Source organism: Corvus cornix, chromosome 13 (assembly GCF_000738735.6).
Source record: "Corvus cornix cornix isolate S_Up_H32 chromosome 13, ASM73873v5, whole genome shotgun sequence".
NCBI classification, from domain to species: Eukaryota; Metazoa; Chordata; class Aves; order Passeriformes; family Corvidae; genus Corvus; species Corvus cornix.
Window position 1 is genome coordinate 6,865,373 of NC_046343.1, and position 23,451 is coordinate 6,888,823.

General features: G+C 54.3%; 3 protein-coding genes across 4 annotated transcripts; 1 reads left to right on the forward strand and 2 right to left on the reverse strand.

Annotated features, from left to right (window-relative positions):
- Positions 1-240: 240 nt before the first annotated feature.
- GPX3 (glutathione peroxidase 3) lies at positions 241-3,247 on the reverse strand. Its single transcript, XM_039559506.1, has 5 exons — positions 2,870-3,247; positions 1,704-1,857; positions 1,365-1,482; positions 1,071-1,170; positions 241-980 (listed from the first exon to the last, which is right to left on the reverse strand). Exons 1-5 carry the CDS (start codon positions 3,230-3,232, stop codon positions 756-758), a joined length of 960 nt encoding a protein of 319 aa, XP_039415440.1. The 5' UTR covers positions 3,233-3,247; the 3' UTR covers positions 241-755.
- A 4,461-nt stretch (positions 3,248-7,708) lies between these two features.
- SMIM3 (small integral membrane protein 3) lies at positions 7,709-9,694 on the reverse strand. The gene is made up of 2 exons (XM_039559508.1): positions 9,336-9,694; positions 7,709-8,722 (listed from the first exon to the last, which is right to left on the reverse strand). Exons 1-2 carry the CDS (start codon positions 9,641-9,643, stop codon positions 8,542-8,544), a joined length of 489 nt encoding a protein of 162 aa, XP_039415442.1. The 5' UTR covers positions 9,644-9,694; the 3' UTR covers positions 7,709-8,541.
- Positions 9,695-11,066: 1,372 nt separating this feature from the next.
- On the forward strand, positions 11,067-23,375 carry DCTN4 (dynactin subunit 4). 2 transcript variants are annotated; one of them, XM_039559352.1, is made up of 14 exons: positions 11,067-11,261; positions 12,526-12,596; positions 13,004-13,182; positions 14,084-14,127; positions 14,891-14,998; positions 15,582-15,602; positions 16,524-16,597; positions 16,943-17,055; positions 18,335-18,444; positions 19,445-19,518; positions 19,913-19,967; positions 20,454-20,561; positions 20,965-21,062; positions 21,233-23,375. In XM_039559352.1, the coding sequence occupies exons 1-14, from the start codon at positions 11,127-11,129 to the stop codon at positions 21,444-21,446; spliced, it is 1,404 nt and encodes a 467-aa protein (XP_039415286.1). In that variant the 5' UTR covers positions 11,067-11,126; the 3' UTR covers positions 21,447-23,375. The 2 variants fall into 2 exon arrangements, with proteins under 2 accessions (XP_039415286.1, XP_039415287.1); XM_039559353.1 differs by lacking the exon at positions 15,582-15,602 and having other exon boundaries at positions 11,068-11,261.
- The last annotated feature ends 76 nt before the right edge of the window (positions 23,376-23,451 follow it).

The window sequence follows — 23,451 nt, forward strand, 5'->3', positions numbered from 1 at the left end:
AAGCACAGGACTCCAGTATGCTCCTTGCTGGGACTTGTCCCCAGTCCCACCTCCAGCCCCTTTTGCCCACTTGTGCTTTGCACTCACTCCCTGTCCTGTTCCCAAATGCTGGGCTGTGAGAAGTCCACATTTGCAGTTACTGTGGAAAAAACTGAGTTTCTCCAGTCAGGCGCTGCTACCCCCAGGCTGGCCACTGTGCCCCCCACTCTTCCCCCCCTACCCCTGGCCAACAAGTGGGGCTGCACATTTGCAGAGCCTTTATTTGGTGTTTCTATGGTGGGTGGCAAGGGGCTGGCCACCCCTGACCAGGAGAGCAGCACATCTGTGTGCCAGGACCACGGGCAGCCTGAATGCACTGAAGAGCTGCTCCGTGCTCGGCACGTTTGGGCCGGGCCCGCCCCAGCCAGGGGCTTTCGGGCCGAGCCTTCATGGAGATGTGGTTTCCTGCTCCAGGGACAGCCAGCCCCTGCATCCTCCCACTGCCTGGGATGGTGGAGCAGAGGGGGCAAGCTGGAGGCCAGGAGGTGTCACCACCAGGGGTCGAGGTGGGACACAGGGATATTGGAAGTATCCCACTGCCATCGCTGAGGTCTCTGCCACGAGGTTTCCCAGCCCAGCATCCTGACTGGGGGGTGCCAGAGACGGGAGCAATGGAGAGGACAGTGCGTGATTCCTGCTGCTGGGGAACGTTGGGGGAGGGAATGGAATGGGAAGCAGCTGGGGGGATGTTGGCCCTCATGCAAGGGCCCCAGGCTCTACTGGTCAGCCTGTTCCTGGTGCTGCACCCGCTGCCGCAGGTAGGCTATGATGTCATTCTTCACCACGGAGATGTTGGTGCGGTGGTACCAGCGCATGATCGGCACACCCTCGGGGCTCACCAGGAACTTCTCGAAGTTCCACTTGATGTCATGGTTCCGCAGAGGCTCCCAGAAGAGCTTGTTGGGGTTCCCAAACTCCTCCGCCACCGGGGGACAGGCGTTCTGCAGTGGGGAGCCAGTGCATCACTGCCTTGCCCCTCCAAAAAGCAAGCTGGGTGTGTCCCCCTCATCTCCCCTTGCCATAGCACCCACCTTCAGGAAGGTGAAGATCTTCTGCTCCTTGGCCCCGTTCACATCCCCTTTCTGGAACAGCTGGAAGTTGGGAACAAAGCCACCTCCTGGCCTGACATGCCTACAAGGGCAGGGAACAGGATGTTGTGCAATTGACAGCTCTGGGTGCTTGCACAGGGGTGGTGACAGGACCCCACACCCCTTGTTTGGGGGCCACAGCCAGCAGCAGCTGCAGCCTGTGCTCCCACTGCCTGGCTGGGACCCCAGCAGAGCCGAGGGGATCAGGTGTCCCACAGCCCCCACCACAGTACTCACTTAAGCGCAGGGAGGATCTCTGAGTTCTGTCCAGGTTCCTGCTTCCCAAATTGGTTGGAGGGGAAGCCGAGGACCACGACCCCCTGGTTTCTCAGTTCATCTTGTAGTGCATTCAGTTCTGCATGCAAGGAGAGCCAGGGGTGGGTTAGCAGGGGACCGGGCACACCTCTGCACCTGCACTTACCCCCTGGGACCCTCCCAGTCAGGCCAGGCCCTGGGGAGCAGGCATTAACCCTTCCCCAGCTCCCCAAAGCAGAATGGACCTTGCAGACATGCCAGAGGCCGCACTCCTGGGCCCTGCCCTGACCCCGAGGTGCCCGTGCCCCGCAGGACCCTTACCAACATACTGCAGGGTCAGGCCTCAGTATGTGGCTACGTTGACAAAGAGCACTGTCTTCCCCCTGTACCTCTCAAAGGGGATGTACTCATCCCCATCGAGGGTCAGGGCCCCGTAGCTGTAGATGGTGTCCTTCACCGAGTGGTAGCAGTCCACCTGTGGGGCGAGGAGCATCCCGTGGGAGCGGGCTGGGGGCTGCCAGCCACCCCGCTCCCCATCCCTCCCCACGGCCAGCAGAGCAATGGGGCCAGCCCTGCTGCTGGCTGCGGGGACGGCTGCCAGCGTTGTGTCCCCTGCCCTGAATGGCGCTGGCAGCAGCCAGGCTCTGGCATGCCAAGGTCGCGGTGGTGGGACAGGCTGACTGGAGCACGCGGATGCACATGGCTCTGGCTGCACCTTGGGGAATGTTTACCGAGCAGGGAGCAGCAGGAAGGCGAGTGGCTGCAAAACAGCCGGAGCACAGGGGGAGGCCAGCACCAGAATCCCGAGGCTGTGGGCAAGTGAGCAGGACCCACCACCCCTCCCGGCACCCTTGGGGACAGGGGCAGCGCAGGGGGTTCCGGGTGGGATGGGGAGGGGGTCGGGAAGGGTCGGGCTGGAGCAGCCCCTGTGTGCGGGGCCGCAGCGGTTAACCCAGAGGAGCCCGTCTCCTGTCCCCACCAGGGTACCCAGGCTCAGCCAAGTGCCACCGAGGGGCTATTTTGGGAGCTGGCAAGAGGTGAAGTCACAGGGGCTGTGCTCGAGGAATGAAGGCTCCGTGGCACTGTGGGGCCCCGGTGGCTGGGGGGCTGACAGTTGCCCCTGCCCGCTGGGCTGTGGGGACACGGTGCCTTCTGCACCTTCCAGACATGGGGGAATCCCCCGGACACTGCACGGAAAAAAATGCCCGTGCTCTGCTCCTGAGGAGGTCACTTGGGGGGACACATGGCTCTGTCCCCAACCTCAGGACAGCGATTCTTGGCCCTTGGCAAGAACTAACTCAGCAAATCCCCCCGTGATCCAGGCACCGGGATTGTAGAGGGAAGGAGGGGGAGTCACGGGGCCACCGTGCCCCGCTCCTGCCCCGGGGAGTCCTGCAGAGAGCCTTGGAAACAGGCGCTTCCCCCGGGTGTCACACACCCCCTAAACCCCCCCTGAACGCCCCGTGGGGGTGTCCCCCTCCTCTTACCTTCTCCCTCTCCTCACTTCGCCCCAGCTGGACGAGCCCAGCCAAGAAAAGGGGCAAAATCCAGTTGCTGCGGGAGCAGCCCCCCATGGCTGGGCGCGGGGTGCCGGCACCCCCCTGACAGCCCGGGGCGAGCGGCGGGGACGAGCGCCGCTGTCGCCTGCTGTCACCTTCGAGCCCGGCGGCCGAGAAATAGCTGCGGGGCTGCGAGGGGGGAGCCAATGGCCGGGGGGGGCCGGGCCGGGGCCGCGTTAACCGTGTGGGCTCTGGGACGGACACACGGACACACGGACCGACACCGCCCGGGGGTGGCACCACGGCCTGGCGGGGACCCGGGGCACCCACGGGCACACGGGGCAGCGGCATGTGCCGAGGGTTTGTGCAACGTGTTACCCGAGGCGGGATTAAACCCGCGAGGTGGGGGGAGAGGTATCGGGGGGAAGGGGGGAAAGAGGTGACGGGGAATGGAGAGGGGCCAGGGCGGGAGAGGGGACGGGGGGAGAGGTGTCGCGGGAGAGAGGTGTCCCATCCTGCACAGGCCACCCAGCCTGGGTGACATTTCCCCCCAAGTGGGGTGTTGGCACCCGAGAATCAGGGACCAAACTCCCCTTCGGGGAGGCCAGGCTGGGGTTCAGTGGGTGCCCCCAAATGGCTGCTCTGGCAGGGCTGGGGAAGGTTGATCCCGATTCTCTCCTTTGTGCCCGGTAAATGAAGGTGCTGCCAGAAGCAGCTCTGGAGGAGGATCCCTCCTGCCAGGGGCTGTTTTGGGGCTCGAGGGCTGTGGCTCCATGATGACCCTGCTGGGGTCAAGGGCAGGGCACTGCTGTTCCTTAGCCCTTGGTGTCCCCAGGGGCAGAAGTTTCCAGGGTCCTGTTTGCTTAGCCAAGGAATGTGAACATTTACCCTGGGCTGTCTCCAAGGAAAATATCCGTGATGAGGTGTAAATTCACTGAAATCCCCCAACAAAATTATTCGATGGGAGAATTAACTGGCTGGAGGGGAGCTGGGGGAATTGTGGTTTTGGGGGGAAGCTGGCCTGGGGTGGAGGACAGGATGGGGTGGCAGTGGGTGAGCCCTGTGGGGACCATGAGCGCCAGCATGAGGTTTGGCTTTACTAGAAAGCAGGGTCAGCCCTGCCACGACGCTGTCACCGAGCCAGCTGCTAGAGATGCCACCAAGGAAGGGGAGTGTGGCCATGGGTTAAGAGGAAGCTGGGAGCAATCTCCCAATCCATGTTCTTCACCAGAAGGAACACCATGTCCTGGGAAAGGCTGATGTTTGAGGCTCCAGCTGCAGCCTCAGCTGGCGTGGGAGGGCTGGGAGTTGGGTACATCCCCCAGGCACACAGAGAACCCGTGGAGCAGGGGAGCTGGGGGTCTCTCTGTCACCGGCAGCATTTCCCAAAGCTTTAAACCTGCACTGCTACTGGAGAAATGGCTTGGCCCTGCCCTGCCTGGTCCCCAGGCAATGGGGGGTGTTCCCCCAGCTCCAGGCAAACCCCCAGGATGCTCGGCCACTGCCGGGGACTGCACAGAGCCCATCACAACATGCCAAGAGCCAGGCTAGCTAGCAACAGGGGTGCTGTGGGTGGAGCGAGGTGGCTCCTTGCCAAAACCTGTAGGAGCCAATACCCAGGGTTTGACCCTCCCCACCTACTTCCCAGGCTCTAGGGAGATTTGGGCCCGTGGGGCTGCAGCTCCTGGCCTGCAAACTGCTTCCACGTCTCTGCATGCTGCAGCCAACAGGGACCTGTGTGTGCCCAGCGCTGTGCTCACGCTTCTGACCCTGACCAGGGCTTGAGCCACCTCCTGCAACAGAGCTGGGACAGACCTGGGAAGCTGCTCAGGGCTGTACTCCCTGTGGCACAGTGTGGTTGTGTCCCTTCCACGTGTCCCTGATCCCTGCCACGAGCAGTGGAAGTCTGACTTACTCCTGAACTCAGTGTTCCTAAAACCAAAATAAAAATAAGGGACCTGTTCATCCAAGTCCCCTCTCCTTGGGTCCCAGTGCCAAATCAGACTTGGTGGAGGTTGGGAATTGGGGAGGAGTTAATGAGACACAGCCGATGGACTCCCTCTCTGCCACTGAGCTTGCATGGCACCCTGGGTGTGTCACCCAGTGTCCCCACCGTGCTGTGCCATGCCATGCCATGCCATGCCATGCCATGCCATGCCATGCCATGCCATGCCATGCCATGCTGGAGGCTGCATGGGAGAGCTAAGAGGGCCAGGGGCTCCACCGAGACTGCTCTACCCTGCAGGATCAGGGTCCCCCACCCCAAAAGGCAGCCGTGCTGGGCGGGCTGACCCTTGCACGAACCTTCCTGCTCGGTTGTTTTTCCACCGGAGCTGGGCGGGAGCCAGCTCCGCCTGCTGCAGATGTTTGGCAGGAGTCCGGGGCGGGAGGCCAGGCGCTTCCAGCCCCCCAGCCGCCATGCTACCGCTGCCACCAGCCTCCCTGGCTGTCCCCTGAGCTGTGTGCTGGGGCTGCAGAGACCTTGTGCCAGGCTGCAGGGCCACAGCTGAGCACGAGGAATGTGAAAGCAGCGGTGGGGACCATGTGGTGCTGCCGGCTGGGCTTGTCCCAGAGCTGACCGAGGAGTATTTTCATGCAGAGGGACAGGGATGGTGCCAGCAGCATGGCAGGACAGTGCCAGGGAGCTCAGGCAGCAGCAGGCAGCACTGCCCTGGCTAGCAGCTGTGCAGCTTCCCTCTGGCAGCCTGGCCCGGCATCAATCCCAGGGCAACCTTTGAACCTTTGTTCTAAGTGTGCAACGGGAAGCAAAAGCAAAACAAGCTCTGCCGGGCGAGAGGCCCCGGCTCTTCGAGCGCCAGGCTTCCCCAGGCTGCCAGCCCTCGCTGCTCTGCCCCAGCCCGGGTACTCCCACACACTGCCCTGGCTCAGCAGCAGCCTCCCTGCTGGGCATGGGGCTCAGCTTTGGAATGAGGGTCCTCCTTCCTGAGTGCTCCCAGCAGCAGCCCCCAGGCTATGTGCTCTGCCCCCTCCAGCACTGCCATCCCTTCCTTTCCCAGGGGAAGATTTGCTCCCTGTAGAAATGGCCCTGGCCCATTGTCTCCCCTTCCCCCTGCAAAGGGAGGCTGCCCAGAGGCAAGGTGAGAGCCAGCATTCTACATCCTGTTCTCCCATCTGGGGCTGCCCCATCTGCCTCCCCCAGCAGCAGCCCCCACAGGCCAGCAGCCAGCTCCTGCCACACGCCAGCACCTCCAGGGAAGCATCCCAGTGGATGCTGAATCACTTCAGTGCCCGCATCACCCTGCCTGCTACAGCGTCACCCGACCAGGACCTGCTTCTCAACAGAAAGGCATTTTTCCTTGGCAAAACTCCATGCAAACGCTGCCTCCAAGCTCCAGCACTGCTCAGGCACTGAAGCTAGAGCCACAGGGGGATTTGGTTATCTTCCTCCATCCTGGAGGAGGAATTTCCAACTTGACAGTGTTGAAAATTCAGCTTAAATCCATTCTCTGCCATCTTAATGCTTTAAGAAATGTCCTGGCTTCTCCCTGCTTTACCCCTTTCTGCCATTTAGCTGCACGTTTGTTGTTGTTACAAGCAAACCTGTCTTTCCAAGGCCTTTCCTGGAAATGTTTGCCATGGGTTTGAAACTTCACAGAAAATTCATACCAAGAAATCTCTCACTTCCCTTTGCTGCTCTTGACAAGGAGAATGTGGAGGTGGGAACAGCCATCATGTATGGTTGCATGGATGGGGGGGAGGTGTTCCACGCTTTTCCTCGTGTTTTGCTCCAAACCAGGCTTCCCAAACCACTCCAATGTTTTGGCTTCTTCCCTATTCCTCTCACATCAAAGCTGCTCAGCTCCTATTCCTGGTGCTGCTGGCCATCCTCAGTGTCCCCAGGGAAGCAATGCTGGGGTGGAGCATGGGGGAGAACAGAGCCAGGGCTGCTCCCACCCTGCACATCTGTGATGTCCTTCAGCTGCCGCTGCACCGTGCCAGCAAGGGAGGGAGAGAGGAAGAAAAACAGGAAAATAGCTCTGGTTACTTGCCTCAAACTCTGCAACTTGAGAGGGAAAGAGAGAGTTGACAGCACAAAACAGAAATATGTATTTTGGCTGGGCAAGGAAAAGTGTCTGCTCCCTCCCAGCACAACCACAGCCCATGGCTCCAGTGCAGGCATTTCTGCTCCTCAGAGTCTGCATCCCTGTGCTAGGCTCCCTGCCTAAGGTGGGAGGTGTTTGCCCAAGGTGCTGCTTCCCTGTGAACCCCCTGCCCCTCTGGCCCCACCACCCAATGCAAACCCAAATCTGGCTGTTGTGGATCAAGCCACACAGGGATGGGACACAGTTTCCAACACTGCAGGGCTGGTTGCTCTTTTCAGCACAGAAAATAGGATTTAAACAATTCCCACCAGCATCACCGTAGTGTTTCCCCACATCCTTGCCTGATTCATCCTGTTAACTCTGTGACCTTTCTTGCTGTGAGTCACCAAGACTCCGCCGTTTCAGCCCCAGGGCTCCTGCCACACTGACCCGGCACGAGGCTGGCGTGAGAGAAGCGATGACAGTCACCCCAGTGGCAGAAAAACAGCCACAACCACTTTCAGAAAGTCCTGAGGGATCCTTCCCACCCACCATGTCCAGACTGAGGTTTGCCCTCCTGGAGCGTGGGGCTGGGCTGGCAGTGAGCTTCCCGCAGGGCTGCGGCCGCCGGGCTCCAAGGCCGGACAGAGCCCCAGGGACCTTGAGGCAAGGCAGAGCAGGAGGTCAGAGCAGGGAGGGTTTCTGGAGAGCCCACAAAGTATCCCAGGTCCTGCAGAGCCAGACACCGCCCGTAGTGTGGACAGAGCTGCATGACACACTCACATGAAGGACAAAGTCCATTTATTTCATAACAAAGGGCAATGCAAGAGCTTACATGGTCCCTTGCCACTGGCTGGGCACGAACCCGCTCCTCCCACTTTACCTGCCCAGGTGAGGCATGCACAGACTCCCAGCAGGGCTGGTGTGCTGGGAAAACAGTGGGGGCTCTCACTATCAGGAGTGGGGAGTGCAGCCAGCGTGCAGACAGGAGGGCTGGCAGGAACTGCACACACTCCTCTGCCCCACAAGACCCAGAGGAACCAAGAGCCACGCAGGATTTTCCTACAATTTCTGCAGCTAATGGATAGAGGAGAAGCCGGTACCAGCTGCACATCTGCTGTGCAGCCAGCACGGGCTCTGTCACTGATGCTTTTAGCCAAGTGCTAAATGCACAACCAGAAGCCACATCCATCTTGCTTTGACTCTTTTTTCCCCAACCACCTTGACAATTGGGACTCCAAAGAAGAAATAACTTTGTCAGGCATTTCCACTCCTTGCTGCTTGCCTGGGAGGAGATGGTGTCACCAGTGAAGGCGAGACCAGCCTGCCTCCCTCGTGGGAGCGAGTTGTTTCCAGCTGGACACGTCTGCAAAGTCACACCTCTCCCCACTGCTGCCCATGCTGTCGTTTCCCCCACAGTCCCCGTAAGCTCAGTGGGCAAAACGAGCAGTGGGTTCACCCAGCAAGAGCCAGGTACAGAAGCAGGTCTGTGTGCTGGCCCACCCCAGCTCCTGCCCAGGCTCCAGCTCTCAGGGTGCCCCGTCGAGGTCCCTGGCACAGGGTCCCATGACCGTAGCCCCCAGCCCAGCAAGCTGGCCGTCCCCCACTGCCCGTGCCTCACACGATGCCGTTGCGCGTGGGGTGTGTTCGTACTCGGTAGATGATGACGGCAGTGGCTGGGCACAGCAGCAGCGCTGTCATGATGAGGATGGTGGCCAGGATGATCAAGACGATGACCCAGATATCCAGGATGTGCTTGGGGAGGTCGGTAGGACCTGTGAGGTTAGGGAGGTCCATCCTGCAAAGGAGAGGCAGAGGGTTGGTGGGGCAGCCCCCTCCATCCCTCCCATAGCCAGACTCTCCCCCCCCACTCTCTCCACAGACACCCCTGTGGCCAGGTCCAGCTTTCACCCTGGGCTCCTTCGAGAGCCTTTGGCAAAGGCTCCTTCAATGAGCCCCAGGATTTATAGCACACTTTGAAGGCACTGGATAAAAGCCATGGGGAAAACTTCCCTGTTAATTGCTACCGTTTGTTAGAGGAACTATTAAACGAAATCCACAACCGGGCGTCCTGCTGGTCACTCACCGGTGTGTCATCACATGGGGAAACGGTGGGGTCAGGTCAGCCAGGAGACCCCCTCGCTTCTGGGGAGCTTCGTGTGTGTGTCCCCCCGACCCGTACCTCGTGCTGAGTCACGGAGTTATCCATCAGCTGTAGGGGACGGAGGGGCCGGACAGCGGGAACCCCCCCCCCACGGGGACCGCGGCCGTGCCCCTGTCCTGCCCTGGCACCGCGGGAGTGGGGGACACGATGCGGGAGAGGCGGCAGCTGCCTGTGCCCTGCCCGTGCCCTGCCTGTCCTACCTGCCTTGCCCGTGCCCTTCCCGTCCTACCTGCCCGCATCCCCTTACCTGCGGCGCTTCCAGGCTCCGGCTCCGGCTCCGGCTCCGGCTCCGGCTCCGGCGAGAAGCGACGGCAGCGGCGGATGCCGACAGGAGAGAAAGGCTCCCGCCGGGCGAAAAAGACTCCGCCTGGCCCCGCCCGGCCCGGCCCGGCCCGCAGGGGACGGCAGGGGAGGAGAAGAAGGGGAAGGGGATAGAAGGAAGGGGAAGGAAGGAAAGGCAAGGCACGGCAGGACGTTTTTTCCCACACCAGGATAAAGTAAGAACACACTCCGGCTCATCCCGCCCAGAATGGGGCTCCACTGGGGGAATTCCATCTGGAGCTGAACCCGAAGGTCTCGGGGACCATGGGGACATTTCACTTCATAGCCCTTAACAAAAGGTCCTCCCCTGCCCCGTCCCCCTCCTGCCCCAGCAGGGCTCACAGGCACCCACTTGCCCCCGAGGCCCAGGGTAAGACCCAGAGCCTCCATAACCACCCGCAGCGAGGTGCCTGCGCTGCCCAGGGATCCGGGCACGGTGATTTACAGGGACACGGGCAGAGAGCATCGCCAGGGAGGGAGGGGACAGACCTCAGCCCGCCGGCTGGGAACGGCGCTTCTGCTGCCCAGTGGAATATTCCACTTCATTGGTGATGCTGAGTGGCAAAACCAAGGTGGGATGCTCCGATTTTCCTTCTGGGACACAAGCTCAGTGTCACTCACAGTGGGAGCCACACACTGCACCTTTCAATCCTGCCTTTTCCCTGGGAAACCTGCTGGATTTCTGGTGGTGGAAAGCCCGACCACATGCTCTCAAGACACCCCTGGCCTCCAGGCACCCCCTGCACAGGCAGCCTCCTCCCTGCCTTCCCAGCAGTGCTCCCTTCCAGCTGCTGCAGTCGGATAAAAAGCATGTGGGGTTTTTATCGCAAGCAGCGACAGATCCTCATGGACAGGGGTTTCCTGTGGAGCTGCAAGCAGTGGGCAGAGGGCAGGGACTGACTCCAGGCACTGTGTGGGGATGGATACTGGGGTGAGGATGGGGGATCCACGCCACAGGCCAGGCTGGCACTGGTGCTTTGGTTGGGGTATCCAGCAGCAAACTGGGGGTGCTTTGCTGATGCCAGCTCTGCCCTCTGCGCACACAGCACAGCATCCACAGACCTCATGCTTTCCTGCCGATCCCATAGCATGGGAACGTTTGTTCTTGTCAGGATCCTGTTTAGCAGACATGAGACTGAAGAGAAACCACCTTTGGGGTGTGAGAAGATCAGCCGCTCTGCTCTGCTCTGGTGAGACGCACCTGGAGCACTGTGTCCAGCTCCGGGCCCCCAGTGTAAGGACACAGAGCTGCTGCAGTGACTCCAGAGGAGGCCACGGAGATGCTTCAAGCGCTGAGCCCCTCTGCTCTGGAGGCAGGCTGGGAGTTCACCTGGAGAAGGCAAGGCTCTGGGGAGACCTCAGAGCCCCTTTCACAGCCTAAAGGGGCTCCAAGAGAGCTGGACAGGGACTTTGGACAAAAGGCTTGGAGTGACAGAACAAAGGGAGTAGCTTCCCACTGCCAGAGGGCAGGAACAGATATGATATTGGGAAGAAAGCCTCGGTGAGGGCGGTGAGGCATGGCGCAGAGCAGCGCTGGCTGCCCCAGCCCCGGCGATGCTCGGACTCTGTCCGTGCCCGGCCCGGGGCGGGACTGACGCTCCCTCGGGGCCCCTCCCTTGCCCCGCGGGGTCACGTGATCAGCTCGACGCGGTGACGTCAGACGGCGACGCGGTGACGTCGGGCGGCAGCGGCGCGGCGGAGCCCGCCCGCTCCCAACATGGCGTCTCTGCTGCAATCGGAGCGGGTGCTGTACCTGGTGCGCGGCGAGAAGGAGCTGCGGGCGCCGCTGCCGCAGCTGTACTTCTGCCGCTACTGCAGCGAGCTCCGCTCGCTCGAGTGCGTCTCGCACGAGGTAACGGCGGCCCGGCCGCGCCGCACCCGCGCACCGGGCGGGACTGGGCGGCACCGGGCGGGACGATGCTCTTTCTGCGCGCACCGATTGGGTCGCTCTCCTGCCGCTCACTCTCGTTCTGATTTGCTATTGGCTGTTGGCGCCGCTGGGGGGTGGGCGCAGCGCTGCACGGAGCGCGGCGATAGGCTGCGGGTGACGGGTGGGGCGGTACTTCGCTTTGGATTGGCTGTGCGCGCCTGTCTGTCGGTGGAGCTCGGGCTGTGATTGGCTGAGGCGAGCGCACGGGGCGGCTTCCCCTCATGGGGGATGTGCCCCCCTGAAGGGCCCCGGCCGGGGGAGCGGGGACCCCCCCAAACCTCGGTGGGGCCCGACCGTGGCCGTGGGGACTCCTCACCCCTCGGCGGGTTCCGGCCGGTTGGGTCAAGACACCGCCTCCCACACCCATCCCCATCGGGCCCGGCCGTTGAGGGGCAAGGACACCCCCCTCCCCCCCAGGCACACACCCTCGTTATGCGCTGCGATTTGTGCTGTGGAGGGGTTTCGGCTTGGTAAATTGTCGTAATAAAATCGTTGAAACTGATTTTTTGGAAGCCTGGTTGAGTTAAGAAATTGTGATAGGTTTGGAAAGCCTTGAAAGAATGACTGTGCAGCCCGAATCTCAGAAGAGGCTTCTTAAAGGAAATGTTAAGGCCTCTGAAGAGTGGATTTGTGACCTGGCTGCATCCGTCCTGAATTCACTGTGGTGTGAGCACTGTAGTCATTGTCCATACCTAGTAGTCAGTTTGCATTCCTCTTCAAGAAGGGGCCCCCAGTCTTGCTGCTGTTGTTTTAACTGAAAAAATTTGTTGTGATAGCAGAGAGATACAAAGCGTTTTCTGAAGTGTGTCTATATCTGACCAGTGTAGCTGCAAAGACAAAATAAACTTAGGTATAAATAGAGAATAAAATGTTAAAACCTCTTGCTGAAGCTGAAAAATGAGATTCTGGTGGCTGCTAAAGGTCAACACCCAGCTGACCTTTTCCCATTTACAAGACAGAGTAGTTTAATCCATTCTGACTTAAGAAACCTTATAATTTATCTTATTAAAGATCAAAATCTGGCTGAGATGGGCTAAGGTTCTGCATACCAAAAAATCCATCAAGCCTTCCCTGGCTTTACCCTGCTGTTGCCAGACACGAATCCTTGTTGGATCGTGTGGCTGTTTGGGCTGTCTGGACAAAGGTGTGCCAGATAACGTGTGTGATGTGACTGTGTCTTCTTCAGGTGGACTCTCACTACTGCCCCAGCTGCCTGGAAAACATGCCTTCAGCTGAAGCCAAGCTGAAAAAGAACAGGTGAAGTTGCTTTGTCTTTTTTATTTCATCAAGGCTCCCTATTTAAAGCAGTCCCTTCCCACTTCTGTCTGAAACTCTTCAAAAATTGGACAGCTGCTTGTTATGTTTCAGTCTGTTTCGGGGTATACATATCTTTCCATGAGGTGTCATGTGCTGTTCACTTTTGGGGTTTTTTGATGATCTGGTCTCATAATACAAAGGTTTTTTAGTATCACATTGTGTTTCTCACTGCTGCTGCTCTTATGCTGACTCTGAATCCCTCACGTTCCTGTGATGGCTCTGCTGCCCTTTTTCCCCAGTGCTGTTGCCCAGGAGTTAAAGATCTGTTGGTTTAAGGCTGTTGTGTTTGTCGGGAGCATTTCTCTCAGCCTGGGACCCTTCTCAGAGCCCTGCCTTGTTGTTTGCAGGTGTGCCAACTGCTTTGACTGCCCCTGCTGCATGCACACCCTTTCCACACGGGCCACGAGCATCCCTGCGCCGCTGCCCGATGACCCGGCCAAGACCACCATGAAGAAAGCCTATTACCTGGCCTGTGGCTTCTGCCGCTGGACTTCCCGGGACGTTGGCATGGCAGACAAGTCTGTCGGTAAGGGACAGTCCAAGACAGAAAACTGAGTTACAGCACGAGCCCAGTTTGTGTTTTGAAGGTAACAGATAATCCGCCTAGTTCCTGACTGTACTGTAGATTTGATGTCTGTCTAGGATTGGAGTTGTAGTTGGAAATTCACAGGAAATCTCTTTGTTGCTGAAAACTCCTCTGAAGAGCTGAGCTGAGTTAGTGGAATATGTGACCCACTTCCATGCCTGTATTGCATGACTAGTGAGAAGACTGTCAAACTGTTTTAGTCAGTGCACTCTCCCCACAGCTGAGATCTTGTTTGTGTGCTTTCACGGTCTTTGAAGCTGCTCAGACTGACAGCATAAACATCTAATTTATCTTCCATAATTTCTGTTCATTTAGACTTACTCCAGAGTTGCTAGTCAGTGTTTGAACTTGGTTTTTCTCTTCACAAGAGCACTAGAACAAAGCTTTCATCTATTTTTTTGGTGTTTGAGATGTACAGAAAATATCGGTCAGGCTCCCAAAGTGGGGTTGAGTAGGCCGAACAGATCCTCTGACTTCCAGTGTTGATGTGACTGAAAATGGAGCCGAGATGCAGAGACAGCAGCAGCCAGTAATGCGACACACATAACCTGCTGCTGAAGTGACTCCTGGGTGCTGTCCTGAGTATGTCTCAAACAGCATTTGTTTAAAAACACAACATAAAAGCTGTCAGAGCTCCTTCAGCCCAAACCTGCCTGTGCAAAGCTTTCAGAGGTGTTTATTTGCACAGACAGGAACTTTGAACAATTACAATGGCAGGCATAGCAAAATTAGGGCATGTCATATTTTATAAATAACACAAGATAGTTGAGTGTTGGGTGTGATTTTTGTGTGGAATCTGGAAGCCTCCTGTGGACTTTGCTTTTTCTCTTCTCTTGTGCAGCGAGTGGTGGCTGGCAGGAGCCGGAGAATCCTCACACACAGAGGGTGAGTGAATGGGAAGGCTGTACTTGGGCTGAACTACGTCAGCCAGAAAGAACTGTTAGAGTGTCAGGCCCTCTCAATCACTTTTTCTTCATCTATATAATCCTTCAGATACCAGTTCCCGTTCCTAATCTGCACTTTGACTGAATTCAATGGAGGGAAGGCCTCTTAGAGGCTCCCCTGAGGATATCGCAGTATAAAATCTCCTTTTGAGAAGAAGCTCAGTTGAAACCATCCTATCTAATGGTGCTGTTAAAACACCACTGGTGAATGTGCTGCGTATGTATGTGAAAAAAAGCTGTTTTCCAATCAAGAGTGTGTCTAGGATCTGGAAAACACAACTGCACCTTTAACACCCTTCCCTGTTACCCGTTAGGGCTCCACTCTAAACGTGACCAGCCTTGGGGAGGAGGGGCGAAGATGCTAAAGATGCTGTTTGCTCTGCCAATCCAAATTGCTCAGTTTTGGCCACATGACATTACTCTGTGCAGTCATGGCAAATTCGTGAACAAAGTCGCAGTTGCTGAATTGCTAAGTGAGAATTGGGCACTGCCCTCCAACACACATTATTCCCAAGGGAGAATCAGTTATTTATCCACAGTGTGGGTTAAGACATGTGAAGACACACAGGCTTCTTTAAGCACTTCCTGCAGAATACAGCTGGTACTAGGAACAGAGTGACACAAGTAGCAGGAACCCCAGCTAGTTCACAAGCACATGCTGCAGCTGAGGTGACATTGCTCCCTGTTCCTTTTCCTCCCTCCAGATTAACAAACTGGTTGAGTACTACCAGCAGCTAGCTCAGAAGGAGAAGATCGAGCGGGACAGGAAGAAGCTGGTGCGCCGCCGCAACTACGTTCCCTTGGCCTTCTCGGTGAGCTGGTTGTGCCGTCCTCTCAGAGCAGGAAAAGTGATCCACAACAGCCTCAGCCTGGAAAATCAGATAGTTGGTAGCACAGTAGGGCTGCCCAGCTTTGGCTAATTGAGGACAACATGAAGAAAATGAGGCTTTCTTTAGGGGTGAATAGTTTTACACTCGCTACTGTGTATTACATTGCCACTCTCTCTGATAGTCCTCCCCAACAGTGCCAGAAGGGTTTACACTTGCCATGCCAAGGAATATGTTCTGCAGCAGTGAAGTGCAGTGCAACTGCAGACACAGTGCCAGTGGCAGCCCTTTCTCAGGACAGTCATCCCACAGCTCAGTGACAGATAGATCAGCATTGTCTGGCACTTCTCTGCATGAAATCTCTACTGAAATTAACCTTAAGACTTGGTTGTGGCTTGAATGACTTCTTTATTGTACCTGGCAGGTAAATGCTCACTTTGTTTAGCTGGGTGACTGCATATGCTTGCTACTTCAATGAACTGTGCTTGCTCTGTGCCCTTGCTTGTGTCTTATGGCTGCATTTTTTGTCTCCGTTGCTACCTGCTGCTATTTTGGGGGCTCTCCACAGCAACACACTATACATGTAGTGGTAAGTCTTTTCACAGTTTCTGCTGATGTTAAAGCTCTCATGGTACCAACTGAAGGGGAGTAACAGATCCTACACCCTGCCTCAGGGCGTCTGGCTTAGGTGTGCCTAGAACAAACACAGGTGAAGCCTAACTCTTCAGAGGGTAACACTTGTTACAAAAAATATTTTATGTAGGTTTAGAAACAGGGCAATGTCTTTGAGTAAGTATTATACACTTGCAAAGCAGTCCTTCACCAAGCCTGGCCGAGACACAGCTACCTGCTTGGCCAAGGCAAGTGCCACTAACGTTAATCATCTCATCCTTGAAAAATCACCAGAGTAGGCTGATGCTCAGATTTCTCATTTGCTGAGAATTCAGGTTTTCAGCCCTGCCCAGAAGGAAGATGTCTGCCTCCAAGCACCCTGGGTACAGCTCAGCTGTAGAAAGCTGAGGAGTAGCTCAGCTATTCCTGGTGAGAGAGACTTGTAGGTAACGAGGCTTGTAGGAGATTGAACCTTCCAGCTGCTTCAAGTAGTGCTGCAGAGCCTTTCAGATGGATGCACAACCACATCAACCCACTTTTTTTGGCAGCTGAGCTCTCATTCTACACTACTTGACATGGAGCTGCTCAGAAGAGAATATCCAGGGAAAAAGTGTCAGTAGTGCAGGCTGATGATTTGAGGAAGGAGCAAAAAGCTCTATAAGCAGTAGCCACACACATCTGTCATTCCCCATCTGCAGCGCAGTGGGAATTGTTTGTTCCTTGCTAACAGTTGAAGCAGAAAAATGTATCTTAGGAAGCGTTGAATACCTTTTCCTTTTTGCTTTCCTTTGCTTGTACCCCCATGCTTGTCATGCAGCTCAAAAGATGAGTTTGCAGCAGGTCTTTTTGTCCTGTCAGGAAGCAGACCTGAGGGTGACAGTTCCTTTTTTCCTTGTAGGACAAATACGGCCTTGGAACAAGGCTTCAGCGCCAGAGGCCCGGAGCTCCCATCAGTGCCCTCGCTGGACTCTCGTGAGTCTCGGGGTTGGGGTTACCTTTGGGGGGAGGATTGGAGGTGTAGGCAAGAGAGCAGTAAACCAGCTTTAGAAAGATGATAGACGATTAGCAGATAGCAGTGAGAGGAGATTCCTCCTTTCAAGCGCTGGAGCGATGTCAGATCCTTGTGCATCTCTCTGCAGCAGCTCCGGATGTTCTGCTTTCTCCCAAGGGGGACAAGTGACTGCTCACACCATTGTTGCAATTATGTTGTGCAATCTCAGCTCTCGCTGCCTTCTGTGCTACAATGCAGTTACTGCTGTTGCTGTCAGAGCGCACGTGCCCTATTTCATGACTGAGTTGTCCCTTATTTTGCTTTAGCCTGAAAGAAGGAGAAGACCAGAAGGAGATCAAGATTGAGCCAGCTGATGCAGTGGAAGAAGTGGAGCCTCTTCCTGAGGATTACTACACAAGACCAATCAATCTAACAGAAGGTAAAACCTTAATATTCTGTCACTTTTTGGCCTTACTTTTTGTAACAGGGGCATTGCCTACAAGCTTGTGAAGTTCCTAATGATCCAAGTTTCTGGTCATTTTTATGCTGGGATTGAAACACTGGGAAAGACGTGACTTTTTAAATGGTAACTTTGAATGCAGCCTCAGCTTCATGTAGTACACGGAAAGCTCAGAGCCAGAAGGCCTGAAGGGTTATTTAATTTTCTTGCTGGCCTTAATTTCTGTGTGTGTGAAGCATCAACTTTTGGATGGAGAAAAAAGCTGATGTCCTTTATCAAATAACAGCAAGAAATAAGGAAATAGCAGCTGCTGGGGAGCTGGAACCAAAACTGGGCTGGTGAGTAACAATTGCGCACTGCTTTGACATCAGCTTGGAACAGCCTGTGTACACTTGCCAGTTCTTTAGCTGACTCATGGTTTAATCCACAAATACTGTAAATTGATCAGTCAGACTTGGAGTGAACAGGATAAACCAGCAGGTACAGGAGCTATGGTGGGCTTCCAGCTGAGGTGGCTCCAAGTAGAACGGATGTTGTTGGTAGTTCTGCAGGCCTACAAAGTCTGCCAGTATCAAGGAATTCATGGAAGGTTTATGGAAAGGGGTAGATCCTCTTGGTCTCCTTTTCTCATGAGACTGTTGGCATTGTGAGTTTGATGCTGGTGAAGAAGACAACTTTTCTGGTTCCCCACAGTGAGGGAAAGGCTGCCAGGTGACTCACTGCCTCTTAGGCACTGGAACAGTGAGGAGCCTGCATTTTGAGAGAAACCCATGGGAGGTTTTGGCCGCTGGGAGTTTCTTGCTTTGGGAACTGTTTTCTCTCATTCTTTGTGTGAGTCTGAGTTATGCAAACCTTGCTAAGAAGCTGTGTATTGTACTCATGCAGCACCCAGCTGTGAGGGTAACAAAGCTGTGAAACTCATTTGCTGTGGTGAGGGAAAGAACTATGTTCTAGATGATTACAAAACTCTTGTTTCCATCCCAGCTCAGCTTTGAAGAGAGATGTGGGTCCCTTGTTTCTCCTGGGCTCTCATGTTACTGTGCCCAGTCAGGGCAGTCCTTTATTCAGCTTTTGCCTTCCTATTCATTGCTAGAAATGTGATAGTTGCCAATGGCTTCTGAATTGCGTGGTGCAGGTAAAATTAGGTGTCTTAGAGATGGTGGCAGATCTCCACACAGTTTGAGGTGCATGTGTAGAATCCAGCTCGAGTTTCAGTTCCTGAGACATTTCTTTGTCTTGCTTTCTGCTGTGCTCCCAGTGACGACTCTGCGCCAGCGCCTGCTGCAGCCTGACTTCCAGCCCATCTGTGCTTCCCAGCTCTACCCACGTCACAAGCACCTCCTGATCAAACGCTCGCTGCGCTGCCGGGTAGGGAATTCAATCCAGAAAAGTGCCTTTTCCAGGCTCACAGAACTTTGGTGCTGGGAAATGGGCTGTGTGTTTCTCTTTTAAAAGAAACAGTTCAATGCTTCTGGTTGTTGAAAGTTCTCAGCCAAGTTAGTGGTAACAGCACTAAGGGGGTGAGGGAGGCTGTCACATCTCTGGTGTGATGACAGTTGTGAAGGGGAGACAACACTGTCAAAGATGCATAAGGATACAAAGCTGGCTTGTGCAAGTGCCCTGCCTAGCCAAGGAATCAGAGAAAGCTGCCAGTACAGTCGAAATAAAAAAAAAAGTTTGCTGTTACTAAAGAAAAAAGTCAACAAACAAAATATTAGGGAGTGGCAGTACAGAATACTGAAGATGTCACTAGAGTGGAGGCAGAAAGAGGGTATTTCAGAGAAGCAAAGCAGAGATCTGGGAAGTGAAGACAGGCAGGAGTTAAATCCAAGTTCTGCTGTTGGCTTTCTACATGGCCTTTACTACATGATTTGTTTTCTCAGTCATACAATTTATTTATCTAGTTCCTAAAGTAACAGAGCAATATTCTTGTAGGTATTTAAGATGCAGAATGCTTTGCAAAAGCAGAATTATTTTCTCAGAAATAAGTAATGTCAGACTGATCCTGTATTTGAAGAGTAGCCTATGAGGAGAGATCAGGACTTCTAGCTGCTTCATTTTTTTAATGCATTCTGGAGCATAGATCAGAGGGCTTACAGGTATTTGTGCTGCAATCAGTATCCAGGTGTTTTCAAGAATGATTCCAAGTCTTGTGTTTCTGAGGTTGCACAGGTAGTGCTGGGTATGACGTTTTTGGAGTATCAATAGCTGAACATGGTGATGGTTGCATGCACCCCAGGTGGTCTTTGTATGTGCTGTGCTAGAGGCTGTAGTGTCACGGCTGGTGACACAGCGCTTGTGGCTATGATTCTTCAGTGTGTGACTGCACACTGTGTTTTGGAGCTGACTTAAATACCGTTCTCTCTAGAAATGTGAACATAACCTGAGCAAACCGGAATTCAATCCAACGTCTATCAAATTCAAGATCCAGCTGGTTGCTGTGTAAGTAAGAAACGGGGACTGGGGACATCAACTCCCTGTTCATGCTTAGTTAATGCCTTCTATTTTAATTTCCTTTGACTCTTGCTGTGACCTCTTGGTAGGATTGTGTCATCCCTTGCGATGGTGTAATCACCTTTTTAAATATATTTAGCTTATCTGTAATAGGTTTGCTTGCTGATCTACTAAAGATTTCAGCAGTTTGACAAAAACACTGCACGCTGTGCCAGCCCCAGACTGTAGCCGGGGTTTGTAGGATTGGGGTTATCCAGCAAAAGGACACTTCATTTTTCCTTTTCAGAAAGTTCTAATAGCTCTCTTACCTCCCTTTGCTTCAGGAGGTGTGTTACATACAGCAGCACAGTGCCTCACAGTCATTTGCTCTGTTATTTTGTAGTAACTACATCCCTGAAGTGAGAATCATGTCTATTCCCAACCTGCGCTACATGAAGGTCAGTAGCTTTCCCAGAAATGTCTTAGGCTGAGACATAGCCAGGAGCTGTGAATGTGGGATCCTTTTGGAAGATGACATGGTGTGATGATTGTTCCCTGAGGGCTCCACTCACTCCGTTTAGCGGGTGCAGGGTTCAAGGGAGTGGCCAGGGTAACACTGCATGTACTTGTCACTGCAGCAGTAGATTGCTGTGCCATGTGACATCTGGCATCACAAGCACTTGCCAATGTCTGAAGAATAAAAGGTGTGGAATTGAGATCTCAGCTAGACTCCCAAAATACATATTTCTTATATTATGAAAGAGTTTTGCATGGCATTGGTGCCTTTTTTACTGGGGTGGGGGGGGGTGGTTGCTATCCATCCATTGAGAGGATGTGATGCAATTTTTGAAGGTGTTGATCAGTCAGAGAAGATGGAGGTGCTTACAGTAACAATGAGTTCTAGCACAATTGCTTTGTGAACTGTGATTCCTGAATCTCCCCAGGAGAGCCAAGTCCTTCTGACTCTGACTAATCCTGTGGAGAGCATCACACATGTCACATTGCTGGAGTGTGAGGAGGGAGACCCTGATAACATCAACAGCACTGCCAAGGTATTGATTGTACCCTCCTGCTGTGTAAGCCCAAGCCCCTTCCAGGGTTTACCACTCCCATTTGTCCTTCACAGGCCACACTTTTTATATGTCCTTCAACCCCTGCCAGCTGTGCTGCGTTTCCCTCCTTGGACCTTAAATGACTGTCACCAATGCAAACAGCTGCTCATTAAGCATTTTGAAATTGTGTCTGTTCATGGGTATCCAAAACTCAAGGGAGAAATTTATTATTTCACTGGCAGGGTGGTAATCAGGTGGTCCTGGAGCAGAGAAAAGCTGAGGATGAATCACTTTTCTGTTAAACTGTAGTAAAGCAGACCTCAGAAGAGGAGAGCCCTCTCTGCTGGCAGTGTAGCTGGTGATCAGTGCTGAAAGGCTTCTTTCACTCCATGCTCTGTTTCAGGTGGCAGTTCCTCCCAAGGAGCTTATTCTGGCTGGCAAAGATGCTGCAGCAGAATATGATGAGCTGGCAGAGCCTCAAGACTTCCAGGATGACCCTGAGTGAGTGTCCTGTGGGGATCCTCTCCCTTAAAAACTTGGTTCTTTGAGTAACTCACTCTCCTCCTGTCTGTCTTCAGTGTGGTTTGGGTTCCTCTGAGAGCATTGTTCCACTTGGAACAATGCTTTGAGAGCTTGGCTGACCCAGTGTTCCTCTGTGTTCTGCCTTGCAGTGTTATTGCCTTCAGAAAAGCCAATAAGGTGGGAGTTTTCATCAAGGTCACCCCACAGAAAGAAGAGGGCGAAGTGACCGTGAGTTTCAAGATGAAGCATGAGTTCAAAAACCTCACTGCTCCCATCCGGCCCAACGAGGAAGGCGACCACACCTCGGAGGTGATCTGGCTCACCCATCACGTGGAGCTTAGCCTCGGCCCCGTGCTCCCGTAGCGGCTCCCAGCGCTTGTTCCTGACGGCTGGATGGACTGGCACCCTGAGAAAGCACCTGGTGAAAGGTTCTGCCAGAGCTCCTTTGTGATGTGTGGGTGTGCCACGGCAGCCCAGCCACCAGGAGGGGGCTGAGGCTGCCGTGGTTTGGGCTGGTTTGTTCTCTCCCCTTGTCGTAGTGCCCACTAACCACCACTCCACTTCCCCTCACTGCCACAGGCTAGAGTAACTTGCAGCACGTGTTAGAGCACAGAGAAAGATCTCCTTTTCTCCAGGTTTGCACTGAATTTGGCTTTGTCAACAGATAATTAGGGCTGAATTTGGATTTATCAGCAGAAAAGAACCCATACTGTTTTTTTTCTCCATGTCAGCCCACAAACCTGATGTTTCATACCCAATAATGAACAACTTCTCTTTCACACAGAGCTATGCCCTTCCCAGACAAACATTTTAAGGAGTGTCCCTGCCTTCTGCATTCTGGCAAGTTACTGCCAGCAGCAGGATCTTTTCTTTTGGTTTTCTGCTTCCTCATAGGATACCTCAACTGTGGGGGCTGGGCCGTAGAGCCCTACCCCTCTGGCATATGTAGCTTGCTTAGCCAAGGTGGCAGATGTGTTTTCACAAAGGAGTTGATCAGTTTGCCTTTAAACATAGTGTACTGTAGTGTTCATGGATCTGACTGGCAGCCAAGCCTGCCATCAGCCCGCTGTGTCTCAGCTGGATGTTGGCAGCAGGATGTGCTGCAAGCTGGGAATTCAGGTTCTGCTGCAGCTCTTGACTGAGGCAGGAATGCTCCAGAGAGGCTCTCTGGCAGTCTTCAGCTCAATAAATGTTGTGTTGCTAGGGGTTGTAGTGATGAGGGTATGAAACCTGGAGAGTTAGTATTAGTTGTGGTAATCATAAAGCTACAGCGGTGACTTGGGTTCATAATCTTTGTTTTTCCAGTTGGGGTGGGTGGGAGGGAGGTGTAAAGGTGGAAACTCATTATATGTTAACTACACACACTGTACCAGAAGGTCATTTACCCGGGGTGTAATTTGGCTGCAGTCCAAGCTAAAATGGGTGATTAAGAGCTGTGTATCCAGGAGACTGAATTACCAGTAAGTGCATGGCTAGTGCAGGCAGGTGAGATGGCTCTTCCTGCAGAGCATTCCCACTTCAGACGTTGACCTTTGTTAAACATTTCTGAGGGACTTTGACGTGCTGCTGTGCTGGGAAAGGCTTGAATACCAGCCAGCCACAGCAGTGTCACTCGAGATGCTTGTGCCATGGCTCTGCCAGCCTGGATTTGTGAATTCTCTGCATGGAGGGGCAGGGTGAGGCTGCCTGCTCTCTGGGGGGTGATGCAGCACCCCAGAACATCTCCCTTAGCGCAAGAAACCTGCCGTGGTGTGCTGGAGGGGCTCCCACCTCACAGCCCCGACCCTGCAGCAGGTCTCAAAGCGGCGAGGCATCACGTTTACAACTCTGTGTAGGTGACACACAGATGTACAGCATGAGATTGAGACTTGTAGTTAGTAGTTAATGTGTAGTGCTAGTGCCTGCTGCAGCTTTCCCTGTCCGGATAACAAAGCACTTCACCTCTGGCCACAACTTTTCCTGTTCAGTAGCCAAAACAGCTGCTGCACTTGCAACACAACCACAGAAAGACCTTCCAGGACCCAAGCCTTGAGGTGTGCCTGGGACTGCAGTTTGCTGCAGGCCAACGTGACCTGCACCCTTCTCACTAGAAACAAAAGGTGCATTGGGTTGTGGCGTTCTGAGCGCTCTGATGAGCTCGGCGAGCTGTTTTTCCCCCTCCCTGTAGGTGCTGTAGGCAATAGGAAAGGTAGTGGCGTCTCCCTGCCTCTGTCCCCGCTCCCTGACAGGTGCCTGTTGCCTTATGCTTGACGTCGTGTAGTGACCTTCAATAAAACACACGTGGCTCTCGGATTCTCTGCGCTGGCTCTTATTCGAAAACAATCATTATTCAAACAAAACAAAAAGCGGACCTCCCCCGTCTTTTCGC